Consider the following 11,993-nt stretch of genomic DNA (forward strand, 5'->3'; position numbering starts at 1 on the left):
TGTTAGTATGTAAAGCAGATGAGCGAAGGATGATGCTTTTTGAGGTAGTGACAATGGTTATTTAATTTTTAGCAGGAAAATCATCAGACGCAATACATTTTTAAAATTTCTAAAATTAAATTAAATAGATATAAACATCAAGAGTTTTTAATTCAACAATTATATAATTACATAAATAAAACTAATGTAACATAATTAATAAAGGAGATGAATGGTTAAATACTTATAATAAAATTTATTAGGAAATTTTAGAAAGTCACATCTTACTAATATAAACCACTGTCAATAACATAAAGCATCAACTGTAAAAAAATTTTTAGCGATAAACTTTATTATATTTAAAACTGGTTACGTAATTCTCAACTAAACTGCAGCATGTAGGGATTCCTGAGCTTTTGTAGCGCCTCCTCAACTGAAGATGCTTTCTGAAGCTTGGATTTATCAACACTAGGCTGGCTCCTTGCAAGTTTCGGAAGAAGTTGAAATTCCTAAAACATCATATAACAACATTAGCAAAGTAAAAAATTGTAGAACTTACTAAGAACAGCGAACGAGCAAGAAAATGGGGGAGCAGGTTCTTCAAACTGATATTAATCCAAGCCTCTTTCGGAAAATAAAATCTTAAAAAATAAGGGAGGGGGAAGAAATCTGCTCTACACTAATCCCAACTCCCAAATCTAAATGGGCTTAGAAAGAATACCTCGGGACTTCCACTTTCAAGCAGAACTCCTTTCAGTTTGCCTGTGGCAAAGCAAGAATTAACTATACTATCTCTCCGCAAATGATAAATAATTATCTATGCAGGATTGTGCCGGAATGTGTGTGAGGGAGAGAGAGAGAGAGAAAGTGGACTTGATTTGTATTACCAGAATCTATCCAGAAAGTTGCAATCTTAGGATCGAAATTCCCAATCTCTATTGTCTCTCCAACTTCAAATTAGACAAGTAATAGTGAGTTAAATAATCACAAAATGTACAGAAGATAATCAAATAGAGAAATATTCCTTAAACATGACACAAGAATGAAATCGTAAAACTCTTAATAGATTTATACCATTGTCTCCAAAAAACTGCCACCATATTTTTCTCGGGCTCCCTTCGTACTCAAATACCCTTGAATAAAAGTATGGGAGATAATCATATCTGGACATCAAATAGGATATCAGCATAAGAAAAGCAACTGCAACATATTTTAAGCCCAAGAATTTATCCATCATAGAAAAGATTACAACTTACAAGGTAGTCTGAGCAGTAAGTAATGCTTTAACACAATGCTGTGCCGATCTACGAGCATGGTCTACATGTTCAACTCTTGCTGTACGGTTATACATCTGCCCAGGTAAACCACAAGTACTTTAAGACTATCAAAATAAATAAATAAAAAGGAACAAAGCTTATTTCTCAGATATATACCTTTAAGGGGAATGCTGCGACATCTCCAATTGCAAAAATTCCAGGTATATTTGTCCTGAACAAACCATCAACCTGAGATTCAAAAAATACAAATGCTCGGATACCTTATCTATAAATGTTCCAATAAAAAGGTCGGAACACTTTACAAACTAAATAGGCAATCCAAATTTCACATGCTTGTTAATAAAATCCTGCTGTGTTCAATTGAGTCAGTTGAATTAACACATTTGATCTACTAATCTGCAGTTATAACAAATTAACAATATAGTGCAGTAATGATTATTACACAAAATCATGGCCCTTTAAGACTTGATATAATAATGTAGTATAGGAAGATTAGAATTAGGAGTTATATTCAATGTAGAATTAGGAAGTTTAAGAATTTTATTAGGTTTGGAGTTTTATTATTATTACACTTATTATTATTTTAATTTAAGTTTATTTAGGATTTATTAATTAGATTTCAATTAGGGTTTTATTGGTTGTAAGCTCTATAAATAGGGCTAAATTTTCTATTATTCATAAGCTTAATTATTATGATTATTATTGAGATAATAAAATTATTGAGAATTCCTCTTCAATTTGAGAATTTGTTTCTCATTGTTTTCTAGAGAATTCGTTTCTCTTGGTCCTAAATTCCCTAGTTCTACTTCTACATGATATAGATTATCAATATTAAATTTATCTAAAAGACTAGATCATGAATGTGTTACATATCAGAGAAGAAGACTGAGGCAGAATAAGGGTTAGTTGAATGAGCTGTAAGTGGCAGGAGAATAGTTGTCAAGTAGCTGTCAAGTAATTAGTTGTATTTGGCGGGAAAATGGTTGTCAAATAGCTGTCAAGTAGTTATAAACTCTATGGTAGTTCATTGTAAAGACATTCTGATGCTTTCTGAAGAAATAATAATTCTTTCTCTTTTCTGATTCTATTCTCTCTCCCTACTTCTTCTTTCTTCCTAAATTCTTCTAACTCTTCTCTGTTAGGGTTTCAATCCTAACATTTGGTATCAGAGCTTTACGAAGGGGAAATTGAGTGGGTAATTCATTGTTGTAGATCGCAACAATGACTAGATCTGTTGTAATAGGTCCTGAGATGGTCAAGTTGGCAGAATTAGAGGAGAAGATGAGAAGTTTCTCAGATCAGATAGAGAAAATGCAGGAGCAAATTAATCAGTCAGCTAGGGATAATGATGCATTGCGAGGGGATATGAGAGCCTTTATGAGCAAATTGAGCAAGGATAAAGGAATAGGAGATGTTGTTGGGGAAGTTGGTGCGGGATCTGGTATTAGAGAAGCCGAGGATAGGGGACTGTTACCCACTCCTCCTGTTAATCAGCAGTTGAAGGATCAAGAAAGTTATGGAAATAGCTATAACAATGAAGGTATGAATCCTTTTTTGCCTAAAATTGAATTGGTTACTTTTGGGGGAAAGGAACCTAGGGTTTGGCTACGGAAATGTGTGAAATATTTTGAGGTTTACAAAGTACCTAAGGACCAAAGGATTGGAATTGCTAGTTTGTTTTTGGTTGATAGGGCAGATGCTTGGTTTCAAAACTGGAATAGAGGGGAAAACCATTCTTGGGAGGAGTTTGAAAAGGGAATTTGTCGTAGATTTGGGGAACAAGGGTTGGAAGATATTGTGGAAGAATTTATGAAGCTTAGGCAAGAAAATTCCTTAGAAGAATATCAAGATATCTTTGAGGATTTGAGGATAAGGATGGAAAGGGTTATGCCAGATTTGGGAGAGGCTTATTTTCTTTCTGCCTTTATTGGAGGGCTTAAGGATGAAATTAGATTAATAGTGAGAATGATGAAACCAACTACTTTAGTTGATGCAATGGAGATTGCTAGGCTGCAAGAACAGTTATGGGATACAAAAAAGAATAGAACCTTCAATAAAACCTTCAATTACAACCCAAGATCTGTCACTTCCAATTTCACTCCATATAATTCCTACTCCAAACCTAATCAATTGTTTCCTTACCCCCCTAAACCACCAAATCCAGATTTGACCAGTAAAGCTCTAAATTCTGCTCCTACTACCAGTAAACCAACTTCTATTGGAAGTACTTCTTTTGTTAACCAAAATTCCAATGCTAATCTTACCAAATCTATTGTCCAGAACAACTCAAACTCCAGATTCCAATCCAAACCCTGTTATAAATGTGGTGACAAATACTTTCCAGGCCATCAATGTAAAACTAAGACATTAGCATCTTTGCAAGTTGGAGAGCAAGAAGATGGGAATGGAGAGGAGGTTTGGCATGAGGTGGCAGAGGAAATGGAAGATGTGGGTGATCAAGGAGAACTTATGCTTTCTGTTCATGCAGTAGAGGGGAGTGAAGGGGCAGAAACTATTAGAATTTTAGGGATCCATAAGAATAGAGAAATAGTGATTTTAATTGATAGTGGCAGCAATAGTAGTTTTATCGACAAGAAAGTGGCTGAGGAACTTAAGTTGGAGTTAGTGGATATACCTGCTACAACAATAACAGTAGCTGATGGGAGAAAATTGAAGTGCAGTCATCAGTGTCAGCAGTTTGTGGAAAATTCAGTCCTATAAGTTTCAATTTGACTTTAGAATATTAGCATTGGGGAGTTTTGATATGATTTTGGGAGTGGATTGGCTTAGGAGCTTTAATCCAGTGCTTTTTGATTTTAGAGCCTGTAGGATTTCCTTTATGAAAGAAGGAAAGGAAGTGGTTTTACAAGGACTAAAATTGCAAAGAGGGAAAGGGAAGGCTGCTGTGTTATGTCATTCTAATGACTTATTTGGAAGAAATGGAGTGGATTTTCAATCTCCCTTACTTTGTATAGTGGAGTCTCAAGTTGGATCATCTTCAACACCTAAAAAGGAGACATTTGGTGAAGCTGCAGTAGCAGATTTGGGACTGCAGTCTATTTTAAAGAAATATCAGGAGGTTTTTAAAGAACCTCAGCAGCTGCCACCATTCAGAAGTCACAACTATGCTATCCCTTTGCAACCTAATACACAACCAATTAATATTAGGCCATATAGGTATCCCTATTATCAAAAGGCTGAAATTGAGAAGCTGGTTTCAGAGATGTTAGCTTCCTCAATAATCCAACCAAGTACAAGCCCTTTTTCATCGCCAGTACTTTTAGTTAAAAAAAAAGATGGCACATGGAGGTTTTGTATAGACTACAGAAGGTTGAATGAGAAGACTGTTAAGGACAAATTTCCTATCCCCATTATAGATGACTTGTTGGATGAATTAAATGGGGCCAAGTACTTTTCAAAGATTGATTTGAGGGCTGGTTATCATCAGATCAGAATGGAGCCTCAAGATGTCCCTAAGACAGCATTTAGAACTCACCATGGTCACTTTGAATTCAATGTCATGCCATTTGGACTGACAAATGCACCAGCCACATTCCAAGCCTTAATGAACCAGATCTTCCAACCTCATTTAAGGAAATTTGTGTTGGTATTTTTTGATGACATTCTTATTTTTAGCAAGGATTGGGAATCTCATTTGCAGCATTTGGAGGAGGTTTTTAAGATCTTGAAAGAGCAACAGCTTTATGCTAAACAATCCAAGTGTTCCTTTGGGCATACAGAAATAGAGTATTTGGGGCACATTATAACTGCTAAAGGTGTCGCTACTGATCCAAAATAAATTCAGGCTATGCTGCAATGGCCAACTCCAATTTTTGTCAAAGAATTGAGGAGTTTTTTGGGGTTGACAGGGTACTACAGGAAGTTTGTGAAAAACTATGGCATAATTAGCAAACCTCTTACTGATCTTCTCAAGAAAGACTCATTTCAATGGTCTGAGAAAGCTCAAGAGGCATTTGATACTCTTAGAAGAGCCATGACAGAAGCACCAGTACTTGCCTTGCCAGATTTTAATCTTCCTTTCATTGTTGAAACTGATGCAAGTAATTGGGGTATAGGGGCTGTTCTCCAACAAAATGGCCATCCACTAGCTTATATTTCCAAAGCTTTTGGTCCTAGAAGTCGGTCCCTATCTGTGTATGAAAAGGAGTTATTGGCAATTACTTTTGTCATTTCTAAGTGGAGGAATTATCTTGAGCAAGGTCAGTTCTTTATTAAAACTGACCATGAGAGCATCAAATACTTGCTGGAGCAGAGGTTACATACTAATCTACAACAGAGGGGGATTTCTAAGTTGTTGGGTCTTGATTATAAAATTTTATATAGAAGAGGGGTTGAAAATAAGGCTGCTGATGCCCTATCTAGGAGACCAGCAAGATAAGAGTCCTCTTGTGGTGCTATACACTCTTCTATTTCCCCTACATGGATGGATAATCTCATTCAAAGTTATGATAAAGATTGCAAAGCAACTCAATTGGTGCAGCAGCTATCTTTAGACAATAATGCTCATCCAGGGTTTAAATTGAGGAATGGTGTTCTTTATTTTCAAGATAGGTTGTATGTGGGTTCTACTACAACTTTGAGGAAGCAGTTAATCGAATTATACCATAATAGTGCTTTGGGGGGACACTCAGGAGTAAATGTGACCTATTTGAGGCTCAAAAAGCATTTTTTCTGGCCTGGGATGTTAAGGGATATTATGGTATGGATTCAACAATGTGACACATGTGCACGATGCAAAAGTGAACACTGTGCTGCACCAGGATTATTGCAGCCATTGCCTGTTCCTACTCAAGCATGGCAACACATTACAATGGATTTCATTGACCACTTACCAAAGTCGAAAGGGAAAGACACCATCCTAGTGGTAGTGTGTAGATTCACAAAGTATGGTCACTTCATACCTTTGGCTCATCCATATACTGCTGTTGCAGTAGCTAAATTGTTCTTGGATAATGTGTTTAAACTTCATGGAGCACCACTTACTATTGTCAGTGATGGGGACAGAGTTTTTACAAGCCTATTTTGGAAGGAGTTGTTCAAATGCATGGGCACTACTTTGTCTTATAGCTCTGCTTATCATCCTCAATCAGATGGGCAGACCGAGAGACTTAACCAGTGTCTAGAGGCTTATTTGCAATGCATGGTTCATCTCAAGCCATCAACTTTTTGCAATTGGCTTTCACTTGCAGAATGGTGGTATAATTCATCCTCCCATAGTGCCATTAAGATGTCACCTTTTGAGGCTTTGTATGGCTATAAACCATCATTCCTTCCAATCATTCCTTCTGACTTGCCCTCTGTCGGAGCAGTGGGGGATTTTTTACAACAGAGGCAGCAGCTGGATCAATTGCTTAAGGAGAATTTGCAGATGGCTCAGAATAGAATGGTGCAGCAAGCTAATAAGCATAGGTCTGAAAGGGAATTTAAGGTGGGAGATTGGGCTTATTTGAAGTTACAGCCTTATAGGCAAACTTCTGTGGCATTAAGACACAATTTGAAGCTTTCTCCTAAGTATTATGGGCCTTTCCAAATCCTAGCTAAGATTGGGACAGTGGCCTATAAGCTTCAGCTACCTCCTACTTCTTCAATCCATCCTGTATTTCATGTGTCTATGTTAAAGAAAAAGTTGGGCAGTAATATTGTTCCCTTTTCTGAATTACCTACAGTACATGAAGATGCAGTGATAGCAGCTCCAGAACAGGTTCTTCAAACTAGAACCACTACTAGAGATCAACACCATGTTTTTCAGGGGTTAATCGGTTGAACCTTCCTGTAGAAGATGCAACTTGGGAAGACTATTCTTTTATCGTGAACCAGTTTCCAGAAGCTACACTTTCTTGGGGACAAGAAAGTTCTAATGGGGGAGGTATTGTTACATATCAGAGAAGAAGACTGAGGCAAAATAAGGGTTAGTTGAATGAGCTGTAAGTGGCAGGAGAATAGTTGTCAAGTAGCTGTCAAGTAGTTAGTTGTATTTGGCGGGAAAATGGTTGTCAAATAGCTGTCAAGTAGTTATAAACTCTATGGTAGTTCATTGTAAAGACATTTTGATGCTTTCTGAAGAAATAACAATTCTCTCTCTTTTCTGATTCTACTCTCTCTCCCTACTTCTTCTTCTTTCTTCCTAAATTCTTCTAACTCTTCTCTGTTAGGGTTTCAATCCTAACAGAATGTTCCTTCACACATGTAAAGACCAGTTAGAAGCTGATACAGAGCCAGAAAGGCAAAGAATAATTTCAGTGTAAGACAAAAATATTTGCTGTGGGCTCACCTGTATTCCACCAAAACTGGTATTCAACCCCACTCTTTCAAAGGGACTGACAGCTGGCTTTGCCCCAATACCAATTATTACCTGCACAATAAATTAAAAGGGAAGAGAGACTTGTTATTTGCTTCAAGCCTTTTTGGCCAAGAGAAAAGAGAGACCCTTCTCCATCTTGACCCTTAATTAGGGAACATGCCTTGCAAATTTCCATCTATATGTGTATATCAGAGACCAAATTTAATAATATGAATTAAGTATAGAAGTAATAAGAAAAGAAGCTTTAGACTTGCCGTGTCTGCGTCTATAATAGATCCATCTTCAAGTTTAACAGAAGCTACCCGTCCATCTGTACCAGCTTCCAAGTTTTTTATAGAGGTACCCTGGCCAGAGATACAAGAAAATCACAATGCCGGGAGTAAGGTTATCTTCAAACATTGGCCTATAAGCAACAAATAAAAGTATTAATACACATTAGAAAGGGAGATAGAAAATACCTTTAAGAATTTGACACCATTCTCTTTGTATAACTCTTCATATCTCTGAGCGAGTGAAGGAGTGAATAACCTTTGCAAAAGATGCTTCTCTGGAAAAATGATCTATTTCAAAGAAAAAAAAAAGTGCAAGTCAGATTGAAACTTAGCAAGCACATTAGATCCACTAAAAATAGCTAATAAGCAAACACAAGTTATCAACATCAACCGCAGTTTTTAGGCTAATAGTCCACTTGGACTTGGGTCATGACATGTGCATTGAAGGTCTAGCAAACAAATCAATGTGTGATAATGGGCTCTTTTTTGGTATTTAGTCTATCAATGAATCAATCAGGAGTTAGAATCTAATAAATAATCCAAACTGTATAATCATTACATATGTTGCCTCCCATGACACGGTTCTATTACATTAAACAGCAAGTCAATGTTATGTTAGAAGTGTGCACAGAATCTAAAGTTTGAAGAAGTAGGATTTGCTGGTGCGTCATTTATGCAATTCTATGGTCATCAGGGGAGGGGTTGGGGTCATTTTCTTGTAGAGTTGCAGAAGTCATGCTTCAGAATTTAGAGCAACCACTTCGTGTAAAAATGCTGCTAACATAGCATACTCTCTAGATTTATGCCCCCAATAACCAGATTTGACAGAACCATAACAGAGGCAATCACTTTCATCAAAAAGGAAGAAAAGGCTTAAAGAATGAATGTGAGAAAGACAGGATTGGTCATTTCCATTTTACATTCAGAAAGAATAACCAACATAAATCAATCCATTTCCCAAGCATCACCAGCTATAGTTTGGAACAAAATTTTCAAAGCATTACCCAATTCATAAGTTAAGAGAATTCCCTATAGTAATTCATGTAAAAGACGAAATATAAAATGGATCAACTAGCAACAGATTAAAAAAATTGATAATTGAAGCTAAAGTTTCATAGAAATTTGATAATTAAATGTTGCAACCAAATTTAGTCTAAAATGCTAGAGATAGCAAGTTAATTGAGAAAAGCAGCATCATCCAGTATTCAGAGAAATATGAATTTAAAATAACATAGATGAAGAAAATTAGGAGTTCTCTACTTTCAAGAACATCACATTGATGATTAGTCACACCCGTCACAAAAGCTCTAAGACTATCATTATCATGAATACATACTGTAATATCAAGTTTCCAACCAACAGCTGCCGCCGCAACCTCCATGCCAATGTAACCACCACCAACGACCACCACCTTCCGTGCCTTCTCCTATAACAAAATGGAGAATTATTTTCACAACAAGGACTAAGCAACAAATTCAAAAAACTAATCAACATTTGGAAGATAAGCAGTCCATAACATACATTCTAGAGTTTGATTTTGATTGGTCAAGTACAACATTTGAATATCCATACTCAAGTAACTCAACTCAACAATCCTTAAACCTTAAAAAAACTTTGAAGATTATCAGTAGGAAATAAGGATTTAAAAATACAGTAGGAGGCTTTTGAAACATAAAAGCAGGTTTTTAACAACAAATTATCAAATAATAATGCATAAATGAATGAAAGTAAAATTACCAAAGATGATATTAATGCATCAGCATCTGCAACATCCCTGATGTAGTGAACACCAGGTAAATTTCCTCCTATTTTCTCTGGAAATCTAAGACCAAGACATTAGAGAAATCAAGTTTTTCATAGGTAGACAGTAACCAGTGACTAGATGAAAAAAATATTAAGGTACCTCGATGCTGTACATCCTGTAGCAATGATAAGAGTTCCATACTTGAGAAGCCTGCCTGAGTTTGTTGCGAGTGTTTGCTTCTCAATATCAATGCTTGTCACTGGATCTTCATACAACATCTAATCAAGAAAAACCAAAAGTAAAGGAAATGGGCATTATATATACCAATTTGCAGATGCTAAATTAAGAGGGGAAAAATCACAACGCTGAAATTAGGAATGTTTCAATCTTTTTCAGCATTGCTTGCCAGGGCAGTCAATTCACAACAAGCTTCTTCATAAATCTCCATACACAATATCCAGAATAAAAATATCCCATAAATATTTTGACACACTTGAATGAAACCAAGAAACTCTTAAGCATGTTCAGTGGAACCAATAGTTTAGAAGAAGACCAAAAAAAAAAAAAAGGAAAATGAGAGTACGTCAATCCCTTTCAAAAAAAGGAAAATGAGAGTACCTCAATCCCTTTCTCTTTATACCAATCTGGAGTTTGCCTTTCGCCACCAGATCCAACACAAGTATGAAATCCCTACCAAAATTAAAACCAGAACATGAAAATTAGGACTTAAGATTGAAATGAACATTTAAATGGGACAAAAACAGAATGACCCTCAAGATAAATAAAGACTGAATCAAATATTGAAGTTGCTAAGCTCAAATTTTTTGCTCACAGGTCATAAACAGCAATTTACACCGAATGGACGTTTAAATTAAAAAAAAAAAAAGCCGCAAAAAAAATTCAAGGCAAAACACCAGTAAAATAGCATAAGAAAGCAACATAATTCTTACAGGCAAACGCGCGGGCTTCTTATCTAGAGGAAACAAGTACCCTTTAGTTAAAGCTGGTCGCTCATAGGGAGCATGAGGCTGAAAAAACAGAAAACAAAAACACAACCAAAATGCACCCAATTTACAAAAAATAAATAAATAAACAAATAAATAAAAATAATCAAGCTAAAAATTCAGCATTTAACGTTTTCACTTTCAACAGGCTGAAAAAAGAAAAATCCACCTCCTTAGTCACAATACAGAGCCTTCCATCGGCCATTCCGTGCTCGACAAAAGTCCGCGCAGCATATCCCGCCGCATTCCCGCCACCAACGATGACAAACCTACACCGACGAGAAAAAAAAATTAAAATCATAAATCATAATGCACAACATAAAAAAGAATAAATACATTAAAAGACAAATTGCACGGACTCTCGATTCTCATTTGAGAAGGCAGAGGACGCGACGACGTAGTTCCGGTAGACAGTTCGATATCCAACAGTAGGAGTGTGGAAACTTCGATTGAGAGAAGAAAAGTGTGGAGAGCAGAGAGATAAGCCGTGCTTTAGAGAGAGCGAATTGGATACGGTAGCCATGAGTTTCCGAACTGTAAAGAAATCAGAAGCTAGGGCTTAAATACAGTAGCGCTTGGATTGTATGAGAGTGAGAGAGTGAGAGAGATGAACCTGGAGACATCGTTTGATGTTATAGATATATGATCTATACGAGAATAAATTAATTAAAATAAAAAAATAAAAATTTTTGAGAGAGCGTTGTTGGCTCTAGAACAGGCCGAAGGGTCAAGGAACAAAATTTTGAATAGGAAATGGAAAGCGAGTCAGTACGTGTGTGTTTGCGTGCTATTGGTCAATAGAGGCAAAAGGGGTTTTGCTTCTTTCTAGGCCTTCTGGTGAAGAAGTTACGCAGATTTTCAGTTTAGACTTGAGCTCAGTGTCGTCGATCCGCCATTGAAGGCTGTTATTTTAGTACAATTCTGTTACCATGAGCCAACGATCAACGAACTACGCCGTGCTACCGCCGCCGTTCTTTTCAAGTAATTAACCACGGGGTTCAAAGATTTTCCTCGTGTCCATGGGTTTTTCTATTATTTACTTCACAAGCCCATCTTGGTCTACGTCTCTAGGCAACTGGGCGGATTATAATTTGGGCCATTCTTCATTTTTGAGTGTTAATATTTTTTGAGTCACTTGTTAATTACTATTTTTTCCACACGTAAATCACAGGTGAATTGGTAATCTTTTTAATTAATTATAAAAATAAATATATATTAAATAATAAAAATAAACATAAAATAATTTATTTTTAAATACTGTAATTAAAACACCATAATGATAATATATCTAATTATGAATGAAGCAAATTTAAATTAGAATATAATTATTCTTTGCAAATATTTTTAAATTATAAATTATTATAAGCATTTATCTTTCATTTCACTTGTATTACT

At 36.0% G+C, this 11,993-nt stretch overlaps 1 protein-coding gene across 1 annotated transcript; it reads right to left on the reverse strand.

The window, feature by feature from the left end:
* Window positions 1–214: 214 nt before the first annotated feature.
* Window positions 215–11,631, reverse strand: LOC110636587 (monodehydroascorbate reductase, chloroplastic/mitochondrial). The gene is given in 18 exon segments (XM_058153690.1): window positions 215–395; window positions 398–488; window positions 701–741; window positions 867–929; window positions 1,054–1,142; window positions 1,236–1,330; window positions 1,413–1,484; window positions 7,549–7,629; window positions 7,833–7,922; window positions 8,037–8,138; window positions 9,187–9,276; window positions 9,588–9,672; window positions 9,754–9,872; window positions 10,213–10,284; window positions 10,545–10,622; window positions 10,768–10,867; window positions 10,958–11,132; window positions 11,212–11,631. Coding segments are annotated over 18 exon segments (1,485 nt in total). The 5' UTR covers window positions 11,222–11,631; the 3' UTR covers window positions 215–363.
* Window positions 11,632–11,993: the final 362 nt, after the last annotated feature.

The sequence above is a fragment of the Hevea brasiliensis genome, chromosome 9, assembly GCF_030052815.1.
Source record: "Hevea brasiliensis isolate MT/VB/25A 57/8 chromosome 9, ASM3005281v1, whole genome shotgun sequence".
Classification (NCBI taxonomy): domain Eukaryota; kingdom Viridiplantae; phylum Streptophyta; class Magnoliopsida; order Malpighiales; family Euphorbiaceae; genus Hevea; species Hevea brasiliensis.